Source organism: Centrocercus urophasianus, unplaced genomic scaffold, assembly GCF_019232065.1.
Source record: "Centrocercus urophasianus isolate 14NV4802_14NV808 unplaced genomic scaffold, USGS_Curo_1.0 seq_23, whole genome shotgun sequence".
In the NCBI taxonomy this organism is placed as follows: domain Eukaryota; kingdom Metazoa; phylum Chordata; class Aves; order Galliformes; family Phasianidae; genus Centrocercus; species Centrocercus urophasianus.
In genome coordinates, this window is record NW_024884789.1 from 9,648,834 (window position 1) to 9,676,095 (window position 27,262).

Genomic DNA, 27,262 nt, shown 5'->3' on the forward strand with positions numbered 1-27,262 from the left:
CTGCATTTTTCTCTGTTAATTAAGGGCTCTATTCAGACCAAAATTCAATTTCCACATTTTTTGTCACTGAGACTTTCGGGACTCCTGCAGAGTATATTCCTGGGGCAGAAGCCAGAAGTCTTTTAGCAGTGCTCCCACGGCACTCAGACTCAGGGCTCTGGCAACACCCTTAAAGTAGCACTGAACAAAAAGTCACACCCCTCTTGCACACCCAAGTGAGGAATGCGACCCACATCACGACAGCTAGCAAGATGCTGGGGAGGAATGTGTGCTCAGGGGGCCCAGAGCCCGGCACAGCTTAGGATGGCCTTGTGAAGTTTGGCTGTCTGTGTGCCATTTCAGTCCCTCTACTTTTCTGCAAAGGTGAGGGGCCATAAAGGTAGTAGAGCTTCCAAGTCTTCACCTAGGGAAAGAAGAATAGGTAACTTTTATATTACAGCCCTCACAGGAGAAGTAGAACAGAGATCCTCTCTACTTGCTTAAAAGCTCATTAATGAGCCTATGGGACTTCGGGTGTTCCCCCATCTGTTGGGGCCAAATTCCAGTTTAGGCGTTACATTTAAATTCCTACAATCGTTTTTAATGACTACAGTATTATTCATTCCTTGCCTTGGTGCACTGGGTGGTGTTGCACTATTTCATCTCAAAAATTTTTGTGGTTGGTGAAATCATTATTATAGCCATGTGTCTATCTGTTTGTAGATCTCTGGAGATGAGGTTGGATAGAATCCTGTGAAGCTATTATTTCTGGCTTGTCTCTATCAGTAGAGGTACTCACTGATCATAGATGGCTGTGACAGGCAGTTGTCATTGATCACTCTAGAAGTAACCTACCTTTCTACCATGGAAAAAAAGTGAGCTGTTTTTAAGCTCAGCTGGACTCCAGCTTCCTAGAAGATGAGAGCACTGCTAAGTAGATACAGCTGCATTGTTAAGACAGTCACTGGAAACCAGGGGGAAAGTACACATCACAGGCAGGCTACTGCTGGTAATAAAGGAGCAATTAGGGCTAGCATAGCTTGTTTCTTGCAGGACTTTATGCAACTCGAACTGCAAACTGTGGAAAAAGTCCTTTACTTTCCTTCTGTCCATGTATGCAGCTATGACCAGATATTTAGTGTATGGGTCAGAATCTGTTAGTGATGGACATAGTCATGGCCTGGAGTTTTATTTTAAAATTTTTAACAAAATCTGGGTAGAATTCTGGGTATGTATTCTGCAGTGCATTCTATGGTGGATATTTCAGTTTCTAGACTAGTTTCTAGTCCAGAAACTTGTTGGAACTTCAGAGCATTGACCTAGTGGAGAGCCTTTTTGTTGCCAAAGAAACAAGTAAAAAACAGAAAAGGTAATTTTTGTTGCTTGCAGTCATCCTACTTTGAGCTATAATCCTGTTAAATTGCATAGCTGGTCAGTGCTATATTGGGGATTTCCAAGAAAAACCAAGTGCAGTAAGATGGATAGACAGTTCAGAAGGTGCTGTGCTTCCCTTCGAGTCAGCATTGAACCGTTGGCTATCTGGTGCCAGGAGATGCAGTACTGCTGAAGGTACCATAACAGTTATACTTCTGATCACTACGCTTGTTACAGGCTCCGTGTAAATTTTCTTAATGTGCAGAATTCGGTTTGAAGAGGTAATGGTTTACTTGCTTTTACTTTCTACAGTTACAGATTTTCATCCATCGTTATCAAGCAGTAAAGCAAACGTTCTTTCTTTTTGCAATTTACACATATTTTCTTAGATTTCATTTTGCTTGTGTTTAAGATATGTAATGAAAGATTCTGATCCTGGTTCATAAGTGGTTCTGACCACGTTCTTAATATGTGAATTAGTAAGGATCTCATACCAGAAAGTTGGGTCATTAATAATAATTATAAAGCACCTATCTGCCCAATATAAATAATATGACCCTGCTTCTCTTTTTTTTTTTTTCTTGAAGATATTGATGAATGTAGCACCATTCCTGGAATCTGTGATGGAGGAGAGTGCTCAAACACAGTCAGTAGCTACTTCTGCAAGTGTCCTCCAGGGTTTTATACAGCTCCTGATGGCTTAAAATGCATAGGTGAGTAGTATATTGTAAATGGTAAGTCAGAAGATGTCACGAGCATTCATGAATATCAGAAATGGGTAATGGTGTATAAGAAACATATTTCAACTTGTCATCTTTAAATCCTTTTGTATAGAAGTCCATCATGTGTCTATATCTGCATTCTGAAATAATTTTTCCATTTGCAATATGTTTCCTCTTTCACTCTTTGTTGTAACCTTCTTTTCGTAATTCATTTTAGAATTTTTCTGTCATGCCATATTTATTGTGTTAAAGTAGGCAGAACTTAATTAATAGATCTACTTGATATTCATGCTCTAGTGTTTGTCTTTAGTTTAGTCTATGTTAAATTCAGTAGCCATTTAGAAAAGCAAATACACTTCAGAAAGAAGATAGTTCACTCCAAACTGCCTTTTAATTTATTTTTTTCTCATTCTAAAGTGCAGATATTTGTCACTGAAAGAAACAGCATGATAAACTGGGTGTGGGGCACTTGGATCTGTTTTCATAACAGTGATGATGTTGCAGTGCTGTTCTTTCTGGCTTTCACTGTGGTACAGCAGAACCAGTGTTTCAAACATTACACTAGTTATCAAAGGACTGTATGAATTGAATGATTGCCTCTGCAGTGCCAAAGCCATGAAAGAGCCGTGCTAGTGCTCTTTCACATTACTTCTGGGAATCACATAGCATGCTCTGCAGCAGGTCGAGTTGTTACTTATATTTTTTTCCTTTCTCTCAATTTAATGCAGTAATTACTTTTTTTTTGACTGCCAGTGGTGAATTCTGAGCAATCATTGTAATTATTTAGGAATCAAATGAAAGACGTATTTCCTTGGTTTTAGCTTGTAAACTTTAAAGGCTCGTGCCCAGAGACAGCGCCAGAGTTCAAGAGAGCTTGCTGTATTTAGTACCTGTGGTAGAAAATCGTTTGGGAAAGAGTTGAACAGAAATGACTTCACAGAGGAAAGTACCAAGTGATAATAATTCTCTTCAGAGTTCTGGAAATAATTTGGATTAATTTTGAAACATTCTATTCAAATATATTCTATTGCCATTCTGTTTCTACAGGATGAGAGAAGTGAACTGTATTTCTTCCATTATCAAGGAAAGCATTTTGGTAGATTAGATATGTACTGCTCACTTAAAATGCTGATGGAGCATTGCTTGTATTGCCCCAGATGAACAGCTCTCAAATGGCTGTGGATAATTGATTTCTGCTTGTAGTTAATATTTACAAAGGATATTTATGCAGCTTTTTGAAGCAAAAAAATTCTATGGAGAAGCTCAGTTGCTATTTTCTTTTCACTTTTTGTACTTACATCTCAGTCAGAACTGCCCAGTATTCACCCCATTCCTGCACTTTTCCAGTCTTTTTACCCACTGCATTTGCAATCTGAAATAGTTTAACTAAAGAATTGGGGATTTAAATGATTACAGGCTTTGTTAAGTAATATGCCAGACTGTCAGCCATCATTGAAATTTTGGCTTTGTGTCCTAGGCAAAACGTGCTAAATGGAAAGCACTATTAATTATCTACAGATATTTTGGAGTAATGTCTAAAAGGCATATCACATACTTGCCATATTAACAGGGATAGAACTTGAATCTGTATTAGAGCTGGGCAAAATGTGTACTCTTGTTTCAATTACAACATGTCTATCGTAAGTGAAAGGCATGAGCTGAGCGTGTCTGTTCTGTTACAGAGAAGGAAGTGCTTCTGAGAAATATTTCCCTTATGGGACTCGAATGGAGACAAATATCCAAAGGGGGAACTGGGAGTTCCATTATTATAAACCTTAAGAGATTAGAGTAAACAAAGGAAAGATGGTATCTCCTAGAGCTGGAGAGCAGGAACAGAAGTAGGACATCTTGACCAAATACATGGAGAACGCTATGAAGAAATCATATAGATCTCAGTCTTACTTTTAGATGAATGTATTTAAAGAGGAAAAAAAGAAGCTTATTTTTCTTGAAAGCTTATATGCATGGCGTTTCTTTATTGTATTTTTTTTTACTGAAAAATATTAAAATTGTAAAAGCTGAAAATGATTTTATGTTTCTGAAACACAAGAAAAGTTGTTTTCAGCTGGTCTTGACCTTTTTTGTCTCTTTTCACTTTTGCAACTGAAAATTAAATAAGAAAAAAAAAAAGAACTAAATAAGAAAATCAATAATTAGGAATATGAAAAGATTTGCCATTTTTCCTCTCAAGTTTTCCATGTTTTCTGAAAATGATCTGGTTTTGGGATAAGCTTTTACTCCTGTAGGTAGAAAAAGATATTTGTTCTTTGTTTATTTTTTTTAATGACACGTTTTGCAGATGCAAAGAACCTGTCTGATACTTTTTTTTCTGCCCATTACTGCTTTCAGTTGTTTCAAAAGTTCATACGGGCCAAAACTGAGAAGGACAGATTACAGGAGATGATGATAGTGTTGTTTAGGTACTCCATTCCTTACAGTGCACCCCAACATCACACCAAGCATTTGAATACACCTCTACTCTGTATAAAGAGAAAAATAACAACAGGTGCAGTGAGAAACAGTTTGTGTCAGCACTTTCTTTGGTTTTAAAATGGTAAATTAAAGAGTGCATGTGTTCAGCACTTTAGTTGGGTACCAGAAGGCCAGTTACAGAACTGAATAGATTTTTTTTTTTCTATTTTAGATTTCCAGTATATGATAATAAGGTTGAAGTAACTAAAATTTAGAAACAAAGGCCAACTGACTCTTTTTTTTAGCTCTACTGCCAATAACATCTGTGTTCAGGGCTCCACTAACGCAGAACCATCACAGACTCTCCCAACGTATCACTATATACAAAATTTCCTCAGAATAGTAAGAAACTTTTCTCTTTTATGCATATATATCCACTAGATGATCTAGTAAATTCTGGAAAGCAGAGAGAAGGGCAGATAAATATACCGTGCCCTGTATAACTGAGATGCTGTTTTGTTAGTAAAGGGTGTCTGCCGTTGTAGGGTGATATCTGCAACTTTTTCCAGTGCACTTTGACAGCAAATGCTCATGTATTTTAGGAACAAAGTTGATTCGGTTTATCATGCAGCATCAAGTCACACTTCAGCTTTTACTGAATTTGACATGATGTGACATGATACATCGCTCAGAGCTGTATATTTATCACAGGATTATTTTATTTCTATTTTATTTTTTGCTTCCATCCACATTTTCTCTCCCTTCTCTAAGGTAGGGGATCTTCTGTACAATGTTGTTAGAACTAACTGTATGAAGTCTGGGTACGAGATGTTCTTTGTACAGCACGTGCTCACCCTTTTCAGACAGGAAGCCAGCACATCTCCATAAACAATGTGATGGCACTAGTTAAAGCTGCTGCTCTTTCTTGCCTGCAAGCCTATATCTTGTCAAATCATGACATACTTCAGCTGGGAAAGCCATGACTAATGAAAAGTGAATTATTGCTTTGAGAGCTGCAACACTGAGTTTATTGCTGTATATCTGTGTCTTTCAAATCAAAGCATAAACAGCAGTGATCTGGTACTATCTTTAATAGAGATTACACTGGAATTTTTCTCTGGAGACACTGAGGCATATCCATTCTTTTTTCCTTCTCTGATTCATTGACATCTCATGTTTCACTTTGGCATTCACACAGAAAGCATTTCACCTGCATTGAACTCCAAGTAGCCAAAATTTTATCAATGTTTTTCTGGTTTTGTGCCTTTTGCTTTCAGTTTTTTTGTGATGTTGCAAGTGCTGCGTGATAGATTGTGTAATCAACCAAGTAAAGGAGGGCTTTTCCTTTCTGTTAAAGTCATATTCCTCTTTGGATTGATGGTTACATATCCATTTCTCTCTCTTTTGGTAGATGTGCGTCCTGGATACTGCTTCTCTACTCTGACCAATGGGCGCTGTGGCAATCAGCTCCCACAGCCTTTGTCCAAAATGCAGTGTTGCTGTGACAGCGGCCGATGCTGGTCTTCTACTGCAGCCAGCGCCCCTGAGATGTGCCCAATCAGATCCACTGGTATGAATCCACCTGTATTTTTATGGCTGTGATCAAGCACTGAATTAGGCAGTCATTTTCTTTTATCAGTAATGTTTTCATTACAGCACTGTACAGAATAATTGAGGCTGGAAGGCACCTTGGGAAATCGTTTAGTCTAATCCCACTGCTCAAACAAGAGTCTCTTATGGCAGGTTGCTCAGGACCCCCCAACAGGCTACGGCAAGCAAACATAGTCAAAGGACTTGACCTATTGCTTACTGATGATTTGTAGCCCGATTTGGTCTTTATTTTCAACACCCTCTTTAGGCCCAAGTTACTTTCTCCAGAGCCTTCTAACAGAACCCTTTGTAATTTTGTTCTCATTGGACAACTGGGGTTTCCTTTCCCTTATACCTAGCTTTCTGAGATGCTGTACCAGAATTTGACAAAGAACATAATTTCTGTCTGCTACCAAAAAGTGCTGTACTTTATTGCTTTGCTGTGTATCAGGATCTCCAGATAATATGAGATTAGAATTTAGAGAATATTGTAAAATTAAGTGTGAGGGATTGGAGGAAATATGGTTTTGAATTTGTTTAGGACTGCCTTGGAAAGAAAGAACACAAGAAGCTTAAGGATTGCTAGGGCAAAGCTCATGAGAGGTGCAAGGTTTAGGGAGGAACTGAGGTCATAACAGTACTGCAGTTTAGCTCTGAGTTGTCAGAGGTCACATACAGGAGTGTTTGTAATTCTTGGTTTTAATTCTTTGCGTGGAAATATAATACTGAAGAGGGATCCAAGATCAGAACTCTGGAAGGTCTTTTCCTGGGTCTGACACTATTTTACTAATAGTTTTTAAATATGTCAAATGTCCAATATTGACAAATGATGCTAAGAAAATAGTGTAATCTACTGATACTCATCTGAAACGGGAAGGAGACAGCTCCTCAATCTTAACAGATTGAGACAATCCCTGTTTTCTTTACGTACTTTCTAATTATTGATATCTGACTGCTGAATAAGCTGGGTGGAAAAATGAAGTAATTCAGCTCACCGTGCTGATTGAGAGATGAATGAGGAAGAGTTAGCATCCAGGACTTGTTGATGCAAAAATCCGTGCGGGGTGTCCCCATGGTTATATTCCAAATTTTTGTCCTGACTCGGATTGTGATATAGATAGAGACCAAACTTGCTTGTTTCAAATATATTCTGAAATTATTTGAAATGACTTAAATATGTGCAAGTTATTGCTGTCATTATTTAATCGTGTTCACTTATTCCTCAGTATATCCTGAGAAAGCGAGATGAGGAATTTTGAGCTGCCTGTGAAGTGTATCAGTGTCCCAAAGTCTAGCTCTGAAATAGGAGTACATAGCAACATGAAGTGGAGCACTAGCTGCATAACATAACCAAGTGGTTGCATTTTCAGTGTGAGCAGCAGAGCAGATGGTACTATAAAATAGGTTGTTTATGGCTGGAAATTATACATGGAGATTAAAGTTACAATAAAAAGGGCTTGCACTGTATTTTTTTGCATAACATGGCAATAATTGTTTATGTGGAATGGCAGTGTTCACCACTGATGCTGTAAATGCTTTAAAAGTGGTGTCTCAGGCATCCACTAATGCATCTGTTCAATTCTCACCTAAACAGCTCCTTCATGTGTGCTAATTCCATTCAGTAAATGGGCAGCCCCAAGGCCATGACTTCTTTTTGTGTGGAAGGCCTCTGCTCCTGGTGAATTGCCTTCGGATAATTGGGCATTACCAGTCCAGAGTAGAAAAGAAATACAGTATTGTTTCTTTCACAGAGACTGATCGGTGTGTTGTAGAGAATGGATGATTAGAGAATCAACTCTTAAAACCATCATTAGCAAACATTTGCATAGTGCAGTTTGTGTATGCAGTTATGCAGATTCTGTTTCTTCTGAATATCCCTCTGTCTATTTTATCACAGATAGACCACTGACAGAGAACAGATGCAGCTTAGTTATGAATAAGCAAAACAGAATGCTAGAGCAAAACAAATAAAATACAATAAATACTTCTTTGAAATGATTTAAAGATTAAAATCACCCTAAGGAACACTAGAGGGAAATGAATAGACAAATAAAACAAACTGATTACCTAAGAGCATTAAAATAAACATGATAATAATCAGGGAGGGCAGAATTTTGGGCTACCATGTTTGTTGAAAAAGCCTCTGTGATTCCAGATGAATTTCTAATATGTTTTACAGGTGGAAAAAAAGGTGTGATAAAAGTGTTGAAGGCTGAAATATTCAGCCTTGTTCTCCCAACACTGAACTTGTTTTTCAGTTCTCATTTTATATTGCTTCAGCAATTCATGCATCTCTTTAGCTTTTTGTTTTCATAATTCCCTTTCCCTCTTATGCCATAAACTTTAAAATTTAGAAGTTCCAAGATACTGTCTGCACAAGTAGTAATTTGTGTACACACAAATTGCGGACATGAATCAGGTCAGCTGGAAATGTGATCTTTAATTGTGATACTCTATGTGCATTCTTTGGATCAAATTTTCCAAAACCACACTTCCCGAGGACAAAGGAGTTGGGGGCAGGAGGGAAAGTGGGTTAGTAGGACAGATGCCACTAATAGAGATAATAAAAGAATGTATGACACTCAGTATAGACGTTGTTTACAGCAAAACAGATCATTTTCCCATTAGGGGAAGGAGGAATTTTCTGTGGATCAGACTCCATTTCTCTGTGTTCCTTAGAATGCACCTTGTTTGGTTTCTGCTTTTACTGGCAAACTTTCTTTGGACGGTGAAATAGTGTTAGTGCATTCATTCTCTAATTGGTTTTGCCTCTTGGCTAATATTTATATTTCTTTGTTTTAGGAGACTAACTTTTAAGAAATCCAGTTGAAACTGGGCTTTTTTCCCTGCTCGGTATTTTTCTAACTTTATGGCAAGCTTTGTATTAAATTAACTTGGGATCATGTCCAAAAGTCCTTCTTTAGGTAAACTTTTCACCGAGTTCATCAAAGATCTGATGATTAAAATCAGATTAAAATTAGATTAAGACCAGATCGCAGCCTCACTGTTAAATTTCATATCCAGAATGTCAGTTTTGTTATCTTTTTTTCTAACACTCTTCTGACAAGCAGTATTAATATCCTCCTTTGGATTAATGATTTGATTCACAGAACAAAGCTCATTGCTATGAAGAAAACTGATATAGGCTCAGGGTTTCCAGATTGTTTAAAATTTGTTATTGCTTATCTGAAATGCTGTGAAAAGGCAGAGAGTTGGATAAAATGGGATATGCTGCAGCAGTCTAACACAGCATCCATGTTTTCACATTTCAGATGAGTATCGCAAATTGTGCGCAGTAGCTGCTCTGCTGCCAGCAAGACCTGACCTTCCTCCAGGCCGTCCTGAAGTCATCCCTCCACCCCTTCTTCCTGGTCCTTACCCTCCCCTAGTCCCTCAGCAGCCAGAAATTGTCTATCCGTCTCGGGCTCCACCACCTCATGGTAAGAAGGAAGCATTTACCTTTTGCTACACCATTTGCATTTAGCTTCTGTTTAAAACTACATTTGTCAGGTGCAGTATATTCCCTTCAGCTCATGGTATCTCTTGTTTACTTTATCTGGAACTTAACTGGATATCCTTCTAATCATAGCCTGGTTACCATGTATTTTATGGCAAGTATACCTTACAGGTAGTGTTTTTCTCCTTGAAATAGGATTACAGCATTACATCCTCACTATCTGTACTGAGATGTATATATAATAACAGTTATGTTTGTTTAAGGCTATTGTGAGCTTTGCTGCATGTCAACATTGTGGAACGTGCTCTTAAGTTATGACTGTTACTTACTTTAAAGGGCTTGGCTATAAGAAAGCTGCTTCTTTCAAGTTGTTTTCTTCACTCTTGCTTGGCCAAGCAGGAGATGTACAGATAAAAATATTAGTCTGGTGTGTCCTGAAGTGAACCCAATTTGAAGAAGGTTCTGTTCTAGTGATATACAGGGTTGGGTAAGATTTCCCTAGAGTGAGGAGGAAGCCAGAGCAGCATAGTGATGCATTCTTTGTTCTGTTCCTTTCTCAGGGAATTTACTAAGTGAACATATAGTCTGCTGTAGGCACGTACCACCTGAAAACATTTGGTGTAACCACATAGTCTTTTGCAAATAAGCACAAGTTTGTTTCACCCATGCTCTGTACAGATGCAGGCAGACTCCATTTGCACTGGCACCAGCTGAAGCTATTTAGCCTTGGGTCAGCACCAAGCTGAGCTAATAATCCTGAGAGGCAAAGTATGCTAACTCAGGCCTGACACTACACTGACGTAGCTGCACAGCTTCTAGTCAGCTGGGAGCACGAATAGAGCCAGCTCACATCTGCCTGCCAAAGACCGTATAGGCATACCTTCCAGTGTTATTCCTGCCCTCTTTCAGTGGCTTTCTGTGGAAATAGAGATAACTGAACCATTATTCCAACTCTGCTGATCTGGGGTGCCACTCACCCACTTTTCCCCTAGGTGTGAGTAGATTCCTCTTCCTTTTTTTCTTTTGCAGGATGAAAGGAAAAAACACATCAGGTTTACCACAATGAAAAAGGCAGTGGTTGCTAGCTGTTTTCAGACAGATCTCTTAGAGATGTAGTGCTACTTTCTCTCTTTCAGTGCTGGTTGTAGTATGTAATTCACATTGTGAGGAAAGGTAAATGTTGACTTTTTATGGAAATTGCTATCCAAGTTGCAGATTACCAAAAATGATTATGACGAGCTATTAAAATATTTTTCTAACTCTGTTGTTTCAGTGATCTTGCCGGTGAACTTCACTGACTATTGCCAGCTGTTCCGGCATCTCTGCCTTAATGGGCATTGTATTCCTACTCCTGGGAGCTACCGCTGCAAGTGCAACAAGGGCTTCCAACTGGACGTTAGAGGGGAATGTATTGGTATGAGGTTTTCTACCTTAAATAATGGGGGAAATTTCTAAGCCAACTTTTTATTTTCTACATGATTTCTGAGTTCTTACAGGAAACGAACATTCTCAAGAAGAAAACCCCAAGCAACAGTAAATAGACTTCATATTTAAAATGGTGTCAAAACCATTTTCAACTGCAAATTTACTTCTAGAGTAGCTAGACCTGGCTGCCTTTCAGCCAATGTCTTAATAAAAATATACTGGTTTTTTGCAGATGTTGATGAATGTGAGAAGAATCCATGTATCAGTGGAGACTGTGTGAATACCCAGGGATCCTACATGTGCCAGTGTCGAGTAGGGTATCAGAGCACACCAACCAGAACAGAGTGCCGAGGTAAATCACTGTTTTAGAGCCAAATCTGTTTTATTGTATTCATGCTAGAAGGGAAAAATCATTTTTAAGCAACATTTAACATTTGTTATGTATTATTATTATTTTTTTTAATGATCAAATACGGCAATAAAAGTACTGTTTTGAAATGGTTAATCTGCCAGAGCTGACCTTCTAAGAGCAGGATTATGAAGAAAGACATTTTGTCCTGTGCTGGAAGTATCTTGGCATCATTTGTGGCTATGAACTGAAAGACATTATTATTTTTAACTGTTTAATCATTTTTACTTTTGATACATGAGCATCCTAAGGACGATTAAGAATCAAGTTGGAGCTGGAGAAAAGACTGTTAAGAGATCATTGAGAGACTAATAGAGGTGGAAGGAAAAAAAAAAATCTTCCAGTGGATAAAGAGCACAGAGTCCATGTATTCTTCCTCTCCACTGTAAGAGGAAGAAATCAAAGAACAGTACAACAATGACAGCTTAGATAAAATATGAGAAAGTAGCAGAGCATGGGAAAGGGCTAGACAGTGAAGCTGTAGACTCCCCGTTTTTGGTATTTTTGAAGAACAGGCTCAGTAACAGTGCTGATTGTCTTCATCCTGCCTTCCTGCAGAAGTGGCATCACTCCTCAGTGATAAGGGTTCTAAGACTCCAAAACTGTCCTGGGGTAGTAATTGAACAGCAAAGGTGGATGCAACATTATATCACTAAGCCATAATAAGAGACAACATGCAGGAGAATTAATGACTACTTTGAGATTCCATAAAAAATGTGGCATCTAAATGAAGCAGGATAAATTTGAATGCTCGAAATCCTAGCTTGTTTTTGCTTTCTGAAGCAGTTTCTAAAGAGCCAAAAGAAAGTTAGCTGCATTAGTGTGTTTTTTCCTTTGTGAATCCAAAATGTATTTGTGGTACAGAAGCTTACTCCAATCCAGGGTGACGCGCAGAGCCAGCACTGCTGCTGCGTGTTGCTGGGAGTATTGCTAATTGCTGCCAAACAGCCAAGTTGTAGAAGCATCTTCATAACTCAGCTTGCTAGTGGTGAAGGAGTGCTGAAGTGGAGTCTCAGTGGTGATGAATTTACTTATGAGTCATTTTTGTCACACGCTTTTAATTTGACTGATTCATTACACAAACACATGCTTGTCAGAAGCCCAGTAGCTTAATGGCATTAAAGTGTGGTCACTTAGCAGTTCCTTTGCAATCTATGAGAACTGTGCTTGCTTGACAGGCAGTTCAGAAAGTGCTAAGATGTGCAGAATCTTTGTTTTCTGAAGGTATTTTTAGGACTAGCTTAGGGAAAAGAAAAAGGCTAGTGGGATGCATTTGGCAAAATATGCATATAGCATTGGAGCCTCCCAAAGTCAACATTTGCTGTAAAATTACTTTACATGACTATTTTGTATATTATTTTATTTCTTTGCATACACAAATGTTGTCTTTGCTGATATGCTTTTTACAGCAAATGTACTCCTTACATCCCCTTCTGAAAAATGAAATCTTATTGATGACCAGCTGTTTATCTACTCCTTGCTCTGGGCAGCCCATGCCAGTGCCTCCCCACCCTCATAGTGAAGAACTTTTTCCTCAAGTTTGACTTAAATCTGCCCTCTTTTAGTGTAAGATCTTTATCCATGCAGGAAGGCAAAGATCCTGACGAACCCTAAAAAACTAAAGGGCCAGGAAAATGTTGAGATGATTTAGCATTTCTGTCTACCCTAAGGAAGAAAACTGGCAGAGTAACTAATGCCAAGCTCGGGGACAGCTGAGTGCCATGAAAGTAAGGAAAAGGCACAGAGCACTGAAAAAGCCTCACTTTCTGTGTTACTGGTCAGTTATGCTTGTTTATCAGTTGAGAAAACATTTTTCAAGCCTGTATGCTTTTGCTGGATGTCGAGAGATGCAAGCTGCCACTGCCACTTGAGCAGCTCTTGCCTCTGCTGGCCTGCTTCCTTGCTGGCAAAACACTTATTTTAATGGATTTCTTAGCAGCTTCCCAGAACTACAATGCTGCAAATTGAAGTTCAGGATTTTGAGTGGCATCAGTCCCTCAAATACCTGCCTAGAGATCAGAAGCACTGTGCTGGAGGATTCCTCATCCATTATTCCTTCCTCAAGCACAACAGTGTCCTGCTGTCAAGAGGGCTTGGAGAAGGGCACCCCCTAAATATCTGTGAAGATGATGTGATTGTACATTAGATGCATTTGCATAGGCTGGTTGAGATCTCTGTGAACGGAGTCCCTTGTGTGCAGGAATCTCTGGGAGATGGTCCAGGCCTTGATGGAGAACACTGAGCAATCTGAAAAATGTCTAGACAGTCTGTCTCAGCATCTCCTCTCCCCTCGTTTGGAGGCGAGGGAGAGCTGCCAGCCTTGTGTGATATCACTATTCAGGTCCTCCAAAGCACTTGCCAAGCACCTCCTGCAGAGAGGGGGAAATGAGGAGCTGATGTTTCAAATATAAAATAAGCAGGAGAAATATCTTCTGAGGTGGGAAAATCTCAATCTTCCTTCCTACCTTACAAAAACAAGCTTCCCCTGTCTTTCCTTCAGTAGTTAGCTATTGTTAAGTTAAATTTCAGTAAAAACATTTTCATGATGAATGAAAATGGAGAAAAAAAAAAAGTTAAAAAATCTGATTCATGTTTGAGCAAGCTGCAGGGTAATGTTCACTGAAATTCTTTCACAGCAACTTGAAATTTCAAGCTGATGAACATTTTCCCCACCTTTCGCATTTGGTTATGGAAATGAAAATAATTTCTTTCTTAGGTGAATATAGTTTCCATGTGGGGTTAAAAACCATGGGAATGGGGAAATGGGAAAAATTCCTCCCAAGTAAAAAAATCCAAACATTATTTTTCTTTCTGTTTGGCTTTCAGACATTGATGAATGCTTACAGAATGGCCGTATCTGCAATAATGGACGATGCATAAATACAGATGGCAGTTTCCACTGTGTGTGCAACGCTGGCTTTCAAGTGGCAGCTGATGGGAAAAACTGTGAAGGTAAGACTTCTCTGGAGCGACTCCGTATCGGTAATTGCAAGAGATTGTTCGTGTCAATAAAAAATAAAAGGACCTTTGGTAGGGGGGGAAGGGAAGGAGCAAGGAATTGAATTTCTAAGTACCTTTTGCTGTATCTGGGAGGGCAAGTAAACTGTCTTTTGCAGCCAGTTCTGGAGCCTTGGCTTGGCAAACCTCAACAGGATGTCTGTCCAGCAGGAGAAATAGCACATACCACTATCGCAAAGTGCAGTTTCTTTGATGGGAGTGGTACATTTTAAAATGGAGCACATTTTAAAACGGAGCACAAGTCACATGCTGCCTGATTTTACTGTGTGTTTAACAGTATGCTGTATGGGATCTAACTGGGTGACTAGAAATGTGTTTCATGCAGATGCAATCTGGTGTGACCTATACAAACCATTTTAGGAAAAATTTGTAAACATAATTGATGTGTTCCTACCTCCTGGACCTTTAGCAAAGAGGGGGGAAAAAAGAAGAATGTTCTTTATCATGCTTCCCAAGGTCCTTGGGAGGGTTCCCAATGATCTATTCATACATTAAAGGAATTTCAAGCACTGTTCTTAGAAACATTTTTGGCAGAATATTATCTCAGTGATTCAGCTCAAAGATTTAATGCCAAAATTCCTGGTTGGGATAGATACACGATTTTTTTTTTTTAATCATAAATTATTTTTGTCTGACAGCCTGTAAGTAAAAAGAAAACACACTATGTCTAGAAGCGTAATTTCTGTCCAAGACAGCTGCAGCATTAAGGAAAATAGCATGATTCTGAATACATTGTAATGTCATTATGATCCAATGATTTTATGTGCTAGTAGTGATTCTGTTAATCCTTAGTAGAGACAGACATTTTAAAACTGTTTTCCCTGACTCTTTTTTAGATATAGTTTAGCACTTTAAGTTAGTTTTTAAGTATCTAATTACAGAACTGTATTGCCTAAATACATTTGAAAATGAGTATAATTTGGAAAAAAAAACTTGATGCTGATTTCTTCCTTTCCCACCAAATACCATGTGCTAATAGTAATAAGAACCAGGACATCAGCAGTCTGGTAAAACATTTTTAATTCCATTGCATATGTTGCCAGAATGTCTGTTGCATCCACTTATGAAACAGTTTCATCTCTGGCATTGTAATGCGTTGAGTTTTGTTCTTAGGAACACATCTGCACACAGTAATCAGTAAAGACCACGGGGCCGTGCCATCCCTTAATGTTACTGTGTATAATTCTTTACATGAAACTAGTAAATAGTGCTGGTTTTCTTGTAGGTAATGTCCAGAATGGATTTGATTTGTGCCAGGATAAAGAGTAAAAGACTAAAGAGGATGTAATAGCTTACTTAAATCAAGCACAGAATTCTTGTGTGTGTATGACTAACTGGCTGTGCAGGATTCAGAGTAGCACTGTCTGAGACCTCCACCTTTTCCTATTTGAATTCTTCATGCTGTGCCATTAGGTCAGAGAGTGAATAATGCCAATGTGAAGCAATAATTAGTAAGTACCTTCCTATGTGACCCGTTATGCGGAGTCCAGGGAGGAATATGTTTTATTTTAAATGGAAGCAATGATGAAAATGCAACAGAATGCAGAGTGCTTCTGCATGCTTGAATAGTGTTGGGAGTCTCCCACATCCTAAGTCTTATGCTCATCAAACAGAGGTTACAGAAGTTTTCAGTCCTAACACAAGTGTTCATTGCCATTCCAAATGCCCTCTGCTTCTAACCTGGCTTCTGTTGACGTTGAGATTGTAGGCGCTGTTCAGTCGTGTACTTTCTCACCTTTTTAAGGTTTTGACCAACCACATAGGAAATTATTTTTGGATGTAATTAGAAGTTCTTGTATGTAAACAGCACTAAGATTATGTTTATTACATGCACTTTCAGATATGGACGAATGCAACATAAGGAATATGTGCCTGAATGGGATGTGCATCAATGAAGATGGCAGTTTTAAATGTATTTGTAAACCGGGGTTCCAGCTGGCATCTGATGGACGCTATTGCAGAGGTGAGCACAATAAGTAAAGGGTTCATGAGAGCTGAATTCTATGGTAGCTTCAAGAGTTGCCTAATTTTGTTACAGTGATCCTTGGGGCAAGAAGTACTGTACAGGGTTCTCATCAGATTTTTCAATTGGCTGGAATGATTTGTTATTGCACAAAACAGCACTCAGTCTTCTCCACAGTGTTAAGCAATAGCCTTAACTGATCAGTGGGAAATATTCTTTGATCAGGGGCTGTTATATCCAATCTAGTTAAGCTCTTTTTTTTTTTCCTTTTCCTTTTTCTTTTTTTCTTTTTTTCTTTTTTTTTGGCCTATGAGGTCTTCTGCGGTTTGATTTCAGCATACCTCAATTTTTTTATTTGTCATTTGAAGTTTTCTGCCTTTGACTACCAAACATCCTTGCTCATTGGTTTTCTGGGGTTTGACCCTCATTTGTGCCTGGGTGTTCCTACTCAATACAGTATCTTTGAGAAGTGCACAGTAGCCCTTGTGTCTGAGGTGAAGACATGAGTACCACAGCAAAATTGTATTTCTCATTTCCTGCACTAGTTCAGCAATAGCCCTTGTGGGAGATGCTGCAGTATTCTCCTTGCTAGTTATGTCATCAGATTTCCTGTTCTGTCCCATCAGGAACTGCAAACTTTCTGTCTATAAATCTTCATGTTTCAGTACATTGTACAAATGCAAATCAGAAATCAAAATAAGAAGAAAACAAGTACAGGGCCAAATTATTTAGGATTTTTCTTTTTTGAAAAGTGTGCAGTCTTTCAGCTCTTGGAATCAAGCAAGCACAAAAGTGCTTGCTTACACTTCAACTGTTTTTTGTTGTTTTTTTTTTTTTTAAAGTCACACTGGGATATACAGCAGCATCCTGGGAACCAGTAACAAGATTTAATGTTTGAATTAATAATTGGATTTTGAGAGTTACTGTATTAAAGGCAGGTTAATTTGGATCTTTTTACTTTTTGAGCAGTGTATGGGTCCTAGATCTGAGCTTGCATAGTTTCTAGGCTTAGGTCCAAACAAGAGCTATGATTTATTGGTAATACGTCTGGAACTTCTCTTGCATTTGGGTACCTTTTGCACCAAATGTGCAACCTGGTGCTGACCAGATTTCAGGCAGGGGATTCAGTTATTTTTAGTGAGAGAAGCCCCTCTCATGCTTTACAATAAGGTTGTTTCAATTGGGAAAATAAACTGTCCTTTAATTTCTCAAATGACAAATGCATGGATCTGTACAAGGGTACTATTACCATACAAGCTACTGTCTGTGTTGGTTGCAGCTTTAACACGCTTACAGTATCAGCTTTAATTACATTCTTACCTGTTTTCCAAGCCATAGATGTGTGTCTGTGCTTTGTCAAAGATTGTTTTCCTGCTGGTTTGTGTGTGGGAAGACAGTGAGAATTGGTCTCAAACTTGTTAGGGAAAACCTCATTGCCCAGCAGGCTTTGGTTCACCAGCCAGTTGTGTTCTCAAAGACCATTGTGTCATTATCAGGGATGCGACTTTCTCCTGCAAGCTCAGCCCAAAAACTTGTCTTGTTTTTATTCCTGAGCATCTTTCTGTGTATTTTTTGTTGTTATTAAATTTTGTTTGATGGATATATGTATATATATATTTTTCCATCACGCTGTTCACTGAAATGACATCCAAGAAAATGGTACATAAATTTCTTCTGACTCTTTCAAAATCAAACTTGAGATACTGGTCTTCACAGCATCTCTTACGTACCTCCTGGCTAAACAGGAGTATGGATGCAGCCAAAATGGGGTTTCTGGACCTAGAGAAATGTTTCTTCTGTGCATCAAAGGGAACATATTTGAAAATTATCCAAAATTGCAGGCAACTCAACTGATTCCTACTGAAAGTTGGAACAGATCTTATAGTAAAGAGAGGGATTTCTCCCACTGCTTTTCAACACTTACAGTAAGCCTTGCTCTCTATGAATAAGCATGCAAGCATTCATTATGTGTGAAATTACTATTGGGTCAAAATCAAACCAGGTTTTGGGACCTTGACACCCAAAGTAATTTTATTCTCAACTTTGTATGTCTTCTTTCTTCCACTAACCCAATGGATCATGAAATAATTCCCAGGAATTTAGTGGCTAGAGTGTACACAACTTTCTGGTAAGTGTCTCTCGTCACTTGAATGAAAGTTTAAAATCAAACTTCAGTGACTTCTTCTGTACGTTTTAGTGTTTGTTATTGAGTCCTCTTTGTATATAGCATGTGCAGAGTAAATAATTTCAGTCCTACAGAACATTTAGCCCCTGAAAGACTCATCCTTCACCCTGTATATCCTGAATCGTTTGTGCACTAAATGCATTAAGATCTTACACAAGCTTTAAAGCAGTTGATGCTCATACGAGTTGGGGATGTGTGTATGTACAAACCGACATTTCTGCAGCAGGTTGGCTACCTGCCTGAGCAATTTCAGTATGGAATTGAACACGTGTGTTTGCTGAGCACTTTGGAGGATTAACAAAAGAGTATAAGAATTGCAGTATGAAACCTGTCACTCCTATAAACATCTCATTTGATGCACTGTAAGCTGAATTTTGAAATCTTAAGAAGAATTTCTAACCCAAAGTTAGGAATACTGTAATTGACACTTAGTTCCATAAAATTAGAATTTTATTATAAGTACAGGGCATATACTTGGCTGTCTGGTAAAAATTCCATTCAGACTTTGTGAAGTAACATGCCAGAAAATAATGTTACACCATAGTCTTGTGTATTCCTTGTAATACAAGACATATTAAACTTTTTCACCATTAGCTTATTTCACTGATGATTTGCGGACAATTTTTCAGAAATACTTACACCAAACAGGCAGAGCTTTAAAGCGTTATAAAAGCTCTTGCAAGGCAACTGGAAGTGGCAGTTTAGTAGTCTGAGTAAATTTTTCCTGGTTAAAATTAGAGGACTTAGAGTACCCAGCTGGCACTGCTGAGCAAGCTAAGCAGAAAAGGCTGAAACCAGTTGGACATGGAGAATGAATGTAATAGGTGGTTTTCCAGAACCAGGTTGAGTTATTCTGACCAAATTCAGAAAAGAGTTCCTGACGTTTTCAGAATGGCGACTTCTACCGCTAAGCCATGTCAGGGTTAGGAATTTAGACTGTATGCCTGCATGTGCAGTTGATTTACAGGGTGGAATCCCAGCCTGCTAAAAGCAAAGGGATTTTGCTCTTCTTTACTAGAGTCAGGATTTCAGCTACCTCTGCAATACCGAATGACCAAGTGTACCTCTCCATAAAACACTGATGACAGTATTTTCAGCACATCTGTAAATCACTGCAAAGCAAAATGGATTGCACATTTCAGCCATTATTAGCTTACAAAATCTTTTTTCTTAAATTCAATAGAGAAAAAAACAAAAAACTGTTAACTTTGCCTTTCTGTTTCTGTAGTAACCTTCAAAAAGGAAAGTGTTAGGTGTTTCTTTTTTTTTTTTGAGCATATGTATCTGTCCAAGGAATTCATTGTTTTTTAAGCAAAAACTGTCAATACTTTTAAATAACATGGACACATTTTGATGTCCTGACTCAGTTTTTACTTACATTGAGTAAGAACTAAATTTAAAGAGGGAAAAAGCATTAAAGATTTGTCTGAAGCAGCACAGAAGATTGCAGGGTGAAGTTGAAATTAATTGAGCCCATGTACTTAAATATAATTCTATTTTAAAATGCAGTTTGAAAAAGGAATCTTGGATCATACAAACCATGTTTTATGCCAAACAACACAAACTAAGTAAAACATAGAGGTGTTTCACTCTCAATTTGCCCTTTTAAGGTCAGAAAAAAGGAAATTGTCACACACACGCTGTCTTTTGTATATATTAAGGAGAGTTGTTATGAAGTGATTATTTTACAAAGGTTATACCTACTTCCAAACAGTATTTTAAACACTTCTTTTCTTAATCACTTATAAAATAATGGTATAATCTGTGACTAGGGAATCTTGCTATTAACAGGATAGGCATCCTGTAATTTTATCTCTTTTTACTGATTTGACATCTTTTTATGAAAGTCTGATAATATTATGAGGCTCTATTCTGGTATTTCATTGCTAAGAATCTTATTGTTTAACGTACTGATGTTGGGCAAAGATGGTAGCTTGTGCTCAGCAATGGTTCAGTGCACAAATCATTAAGAAATTCCTTTCAAGACTGGAGTGTAGCTTGTCTGTTAAAAGTTTATAGTATGGCCTGTAATGAACGTCTGATAGGAAAAAAACAATTATCATGCAGATATCCAGCAAGATGCTAAATAGACCTAGACAGGTCCCACCATGAACAATCAGATATTCTTCCAAAAACTGAATCTGCAGCAGAAGGAAAGGAAATTCTTTGGTGTCCCTGTGAAGGCACCCCATGGAGCGGAACAGGACGAGAGGGTAAAATATTCAATTTGCAATCTGGACTGATTTTTAACAATGCAAACGAACTGTGAACATAGTCAGGGAATACCCTGTTACATAATACAGAAGTCCTTTGTCTTAGCAGTCATGGTTTCCTCGTTCCTCCTATACCGTTTTTGCCTGAATGACCCTTATTTTGGAATATGTACCTCCTGAGAACATTTAGGGAAAATGTAGACATTTGAGCTGCAGGAAAGTGCTAGGAGAGTCAATTTGTTGGCTGCTTTATTTGTGTGGGGTTTTTTTTCCTCATATTTTCCCTGAATTTTGTATTTTTCTCTTCCTTTTCACAGAATTGTTTAATCATTCTTGATAAGATCTTTATCAGAACTAGTTCCCATTTTCATGTGATATTTTTCTATATAGGATGCACTGAAAGTAAGCAGCGAACGCAAGTTTCAGCTGAAAATAAGTTGCACAAACGCAAGTTTCAGCCAGGCATTGAACACTATGTAATTTAATTTAATAAAGCTCATTCTGTTCTCCAACAGACATCGATGAGTGTGAGACAGCTGGAATATGCATGAACGGACGCTGTGTGAACACTGATGGCTCTTTCAGATGTGAATGCTTCCCTGGCCTTGCAGTAGGCCTCGATGGACGTGTGTGTGTTGGTAAGATAAACTCAATGTGAGCAGGTCACTAACAGTGCTGAGGCATTAATGCTAAACTCACGGACAAATCAGTTTGAATGCAGAATTCACCTTTTTTGTTTTTTTTTAATGGATTGCTGCCTGTTAGGGTAGTGAATTACTACACTAGTAGATATTAATAGCTCTGGGATATTTACTTTGGTGACCTATTTTGCTATTTTTTCTTTCCATTTGTGTTTAAAGGGAAAAAATGTGTGGGCCAAATTACGAAATCATGTAGACTATATAGCACAGTGCTGTTGAGAGTGAGTGAGCAGGTGCGAATCTGCCCCATTTCTGTCAACCTAAAATTATTTTTTTTCACTAAAGATTTAATTAGTCTTTCAACTCTTTAATATGGGTCATATCATTTTTTCACTTCCCTCTTTTTCTCTATAAATAAAGGAGGTTTGAGTTTCTTTATTTTAAAATTCTAACATCCCTATGTAGTGTACAATTGCTGTCATTAAGGAAACTTCAATTAGCATCCAGAAGCCTTGAAAATAGGGATTTTTCACTAATTTCTGCTTAGGTATGTAATTAATTTACCTCAGTTGACAGAGTTGCTATGGGCAGAAGAGCTATTTTTATTTTAAATGCAAAAGAGAAGGGAATTTAAAGTGTATTATAGGGTCAATAAAAGAATTTTAAGTTAATTCATTACACAGTAATTCATTACACATAAAACATTTGCTGCATATTAAAGCCCACAGTGACAGTTTCTGTAGTTCACTAATGCGGGTTAAGTCCTCAAATGTGGTAACTAGTTTGTATGTCTGAACTCAGTGAAGCTAGAGGAAGATGAATTTCCCGTCCCAAGTATAGCAAATGTATAGGTGGGTGAAAAGCATAGAGAAATGGCAAAAAATGATTTGTTTTGACAGCTGTTTCACAATGTTTATGACACCAGAGCTAGATTTAAAACTTGAAATTTATGGCATTATAGTTAGTTATAATAGGATTAAGAGGGATTTCTTTTTTCAGATACTCATATGCGAAGCACGTGCTATGGTGGCTACAAGAGAGGACAATGTGTGAGACCATTAACTGGTGCAGTTACAAAATCAGAGTGCTGCTGTGCCAGCACTGACTATGCCTTCGGGGAGCCTTGTCAGCCCTGTCCAGCACAAAATTCAGGTACAGCATAACTATTGGTACATGTTCTAATTTAAGATGTTGCTAAGCTATTTTTAGGAAGTTAAAATACAGCTCTGTATTAACACTGAATCTTAAATCTGAAGGATTAAGTTGTCATACAACAAATTATATATTTTGAGCAATCTGCTATTTTGCATGTTGGAAACTAGAAGAGATTTTTGGGGGGCAACAGTAAATTCCCATATCTGTTCCAGAGTCATTACATGCGTGAAAATAGATTGTTACACAACAACCTCTAGAATGATAAATTACTAAAAGCGTAATTTCAATCTCCGATTGTTCATGGCAATGTCTTCAGCAATTCATATATTCAAATACTTTTGTACACCTGCCAGTCAAATATTTGCTATCTGAGTTCTACATCATCCAAGTTTTCTAAATTGTTTATATAGAATTTGGATAGTCAGTGCAAAAATAAAAGCCTGATTAAGACAGTTGAGAATGTTTGAGTCTCTCACCAAAATCCCCACCAAGCGATGTTGTCTGGAACATAACTGCATTTTGGCAAGAGAGGAATCCTAATCATTCTCATGGGTAGAATCTGCTTTTAGGAAAGCATGTCTTCCAAGAAGACTATACTGACACAATCCTTGTCCTAAAGCCAGTAAATAAAAAGACCCTGGTTTTGTGGAGGTGACTGTAAGAGAGCTAATTTGAAGCACAACTTTGTCAAGTTATTCTTTTCACTCAGCAAATTTGTCATTACAACAAAATATGCCATTCAATACGTAACTCAAAAACATCTCACACTGACTTGGTATCTGCTTTGTAGACGAAAATATTTCATGTTCATTTTTTAAATCTCAGTTTTACTGGTGGCTTTAAGTAAAGCATTAGAGAGAGAAGGGCAACTGGAACAGATCAGGCTTGTTGAGTTTATGGGAGCTCTTCAGCAAGAGTTTATTGGCCACCATGTTGTAATGCTCCACGTTATTTAGCATAACAACATGGGAATTCTACCACAGCAAGGAGCCTTTCCAGCAGCCTCTGCTGCTATTGGTAGGCCCTTCATACTATGCAGTAGAGTTGAAATCTTTTGTAAACGTTGGACTCCGTATCACTGACTTCTCTTTTATATCTGAATTACTTTAGCAGAACACTTACACAAGTGGAAGCTATTTTTCTCTTTTGTTTTGTCTGCCCTCTCAATTGTGTTTTTTATTTAAAACAACAACAACAAAAAACCATCTCCCTCAGACTGAAGTGTAACATTTCTTTGGGCTTTGAGTGGAGGAGTAAAGGAGAAATTTTCCTGCAAAGAAACATTACATCAGGGAGATTGAAAAGAATCCCTCAAAGGAAGACACTGTTACTCTACTCTTCAGAAACTCTACAGAAGTTTGTTCCATTCTAAACAGAATGGTGTTCTTTTGCATTCAGTGGCAGGGGATTATTCAAGCAGCAGGGGATAGGAGGGAAATGGTGTGTATTTATATGAATGGTGAATTCCTTTGAGCTCCATCTTGTCATAGGAGGTTTGCCCAGCGTTAGGTCCTTTCTCTTATGAAGTCCTGTTCTAAGCTGTACAACACAAAACACCTTTGCATCACTTGATTTTGTTTGACAGAAGAATCGATTCCATTTACTTATCCATCCTCATCAGGAGGTGCAGACCCTGAGTGTAAAATGTTTCACAGGCTCAGAGTATTCAGAGGACATTTATTTTTCTTTTAGAATTACCGAACGGCATTAAATATTAATATTAAATTGGAATAATTAATTGATGTGTTGTAGATGATGAAAGTGAAAGCAGTGAGCTAGGAAAAGTATTCTAGTAAGTTTTTTTGGTTTTGTTTTTTTCCAGCTGAATATCAGGCTCTGTGCAGTAGTGGATCTGGTATGACTGCAGGAGGAAATGGTAAGATCACCTTATGTAATTCAGACTATTCACATTCTAACTGAACCTGGATATTCTTGATTTGTTAAATATGCTGGAGGAGGTGATGGCTGGAAAGAGAGGTAGGAAGGCTTATCTAGGTGAATGTAACACGGTAGAATAGATGAATTTAGGATGAAATAAGTGGAACATTCCATTTCATCAGTGTGGCCTATATTATGCCATTGAAAGTATATGATAGCTGTTATAAAATAGTGTCTAATCTTTGGGCAGTTTTATTACCTATATGACTTAGAAATCACATAAGTTGTATTTGCATTTTTCAACTGAAATGATCCTGAAGAATAAAATCATGCTGAACACTGAGCTTCCTCACTTATTTTCATCTCAGTCAAAAGGCCAGGCCGCAGTGCTTGGTTAATTATTACAAAGCAGGAGCAAGTGATTACTGCAAAAGCTTTGTGCTTGCACCATAAAAATTGCAAACCTTAAGTCAGTCAATGCTCACTAGTAGATTTACTGGCAGTAAAGAAGGAAAAACATTCAGGAAGGAGGGATGTTAGTTATCCTCTTTCATATCTATGATACATGTTCTTTTAAATGTTTTTGGGCTAGAGATGGTCTTAAATCAGAATGAAGGGGATCCTTTTTTTTTTATTCTAGTCTGGAGAATTAAAAGGGGGAATCTGCACAGTCCTGAACAATTGACAGTGGGATTTTTTGTTGTTTCTTTATTTTTTTTTATATTTCTTATTTTTTTATTTCTTTATTTTTATTTTTTAACATTTACGTAGACATTAATGAGTGCTTACTGGATCCCGATCTCTGTCCCAATGGAAGGTGTGAGAATCTGCATGGAACATACAAATGTATTTGTAACCCTGGGTATGAAGTGGATTCAACTGGGAAAAATTGCATTGGTATGGAATGTCCACTTTTTTGTTGTGAAGTTTGATATGTGTGTTTATCCTCCTTTGCCTTTTCCTTCAGTATTTCATTATATCCAATAGCTGCTCTTCTGGATGATTTTGCTATTCTTTTGTTATTGTTGTTTAATTTTGGTGCTTTGCAGTGCTTCTTAGGTCCTCCAATGTAAGGATACAAGTGACCATTACTACTGATAATTCAAATCACTGACAGTTTAGGTCAGTTCACAGGTGCCTCATGACCTCAGCATTTCTCAAAATGAAAAGATCTTGCAATTGCAGTGTACTATTAGAAAAATCTAAGATCACCAGCATGCTAGGTCCTTCCAGGAGCAACAGTTTTCTTGTTCCACTTCACATTACCATCAAAAGCACTTTACTTTAATCCCTCTAGATTCCTTTCTTCCACTCCTGCATTATTGCATTGTTCCAAATATTCTTTGTACAACTGATAAGAAATTCTTCTAGCTTACTCTTAAAATTTGCAACTGTTTATGACCACTTGATGTTGAACTAATATTATCCTTTGATTTAGCACCATCAGCACTTATCCCTGAAGTGTTTATAAACAATTATCATAACCTTTCTCAAACTCTGTTGCCTAAACTGTCCAAATCCATGCTTTCAGTCTTTTCATAAAAGCAAATGCCACAGCCTTCTCTGGCACAGAACTATCCCAACCATTATACAGTCTTCTGATGACATCCAAGCAGTGTATTCCATTGATCCCAGGAAAATCCTATCTGGATTGATTCTGTTAGTGAATGTGTTAGTGAATGAGTCTTTTCTCAAACACGTGTTGTACTCAGGAATCAGTCAACTTCTATCTGGGAATTACACTCAGAGCTCTGTTCTCAGTTGCCTCCAACTGATGAGTTCTGGTTTATAGCATGTTAGTGTTATCTCCTAACTAAGTTTTCAGACCTTGGTGATTGTTTTTTATTTCTCATTCATGTTGTCAAGCAATTGTCAAATTGAATTACATGATTAAAGAATTGCATGATTCTCTGTGTTGGCAATAATTTCCAGTTTATTGTTGGTTATTGGTTTTGGTCCCATTCATTTTTTATTTCTACATTCAAAAAGATTTTTATAGGACATTTCCCAAGACTGATCCTTGAAAAGTATTCCTAATATCATCTCTTCATTATGATGACTCTCCTTTTTAATGTACCCTACTGTAATATCTCCTTCAGCTTCATCTGGATCCACCTTAAAGTTCTTAAATTCCTTCCTGTTTTTGCCAGCTTTCATGATAATTTTATTTAGGTTCTGTATTCTCTATTTAAACCTAAAAGGCTTAAGTCATCTTTGTTATTCCAGTCTAAACTATCCACTATCTTATTTAAAAAAAAATCTGAATTGATCCATCTTTGATAAAAGTCATGATGTAATTTATCCCATTTTCCCATTTCTTCTTTGGCTTTGATTATCCATGTCCCATTTCAGTGTCTGTCTGTAGCTTATGGCATCCCTTCTCTTCTCCCCTTCCATCTGTAACTTTTCCAGCTGCTCCCCAGCCCGCCCTGTTGCAGCCCACATCCATGCTCCATCACAGCTGTTTCCCATTCCTCCATAATGTTCTACCTGGCCCTCTCTCAATTTTTCTGAACTCCTGTGAAGCTTCCCACACGGTCTGCTTTATTCTGCAAATCTCCCTGCCTTTCCTAGTACTTCTGCTGTTCCCAGCTGCTGAGCTGACCCTCTGAGTCTTTCCAACTTCTCTCAATGCTTTCTGAGGCCTCCCTGTCTTAGCCAATTGTTCCTGTCTGCTATTGGGGTCTCTCCTGATCTTCACCTGCCGTTCATGGCCCATTGCCACCTTCTTGGAACTCCTCTCTAATGATCACAGCTCTTCCAAAGATTTCCTAAGGGCTCTTGAAATTTAGCACTGGCATTTCTGTTTAAATTTTTCAACTCTGAAACAAGTGTAAATTC

The 27,262-nt window shown here is 37.9% G+C and overlaps 1 protein-coding gene across 1 annotated transcript in view; it reads left to right on the plus strand.

Annotated features, from left to right (window-relative positions):
• FBN1 (fibrillin 1) overlaps window positions 1-27,262 on the plus strand; it is a 147,033-nt gene that overhangs the window by 56,022 nt on the left and 63,749 nt on the right. Inside the window, exons 8-18 of the mRNA XM_042824402.1 lie at window positions 1,941-2,066; window positions 5,899-6,057; window positions 9,350-9,517; window positions 10,808-10,948; window positions 11,192-11,311; window positions 14,195-14,320; window positions 16,227-16,349; window positions 21,263-21,385; window positions 22,388-22,540; window positions 24,366-24,419; window positions 25,193-25,318. Of these exons, the coding sequence (XP_042680336.1) occupies window positions 1,941-2,066; window positions 5,899-6,057; window positions 9,350-9,517; window positions 10,808-10,948; window positions 11,192-11,311; window positions 14,195-14,320; window positions 16,227-16,349; window positions 21,263-21,385; window positions 22,388-22,540; window positions 24,366-24,419; window positions 25,193-25,318 (1,419 nt within the window). The remainder of the gene's footprint in view (window positions 1-1,940; window positions 2,067-5,898; window positions 6,058-9,349; window positions 9,518-10,807; window positions 10,949-11,191; window positions 11,312-14,194; window positions 14,321-16,226; window positions 16,350-21,262; window positions 21,386-22,387; window positions 22,541-24,365; window positions 24,420-25,192; window positions 25,319-27,262) is intronic.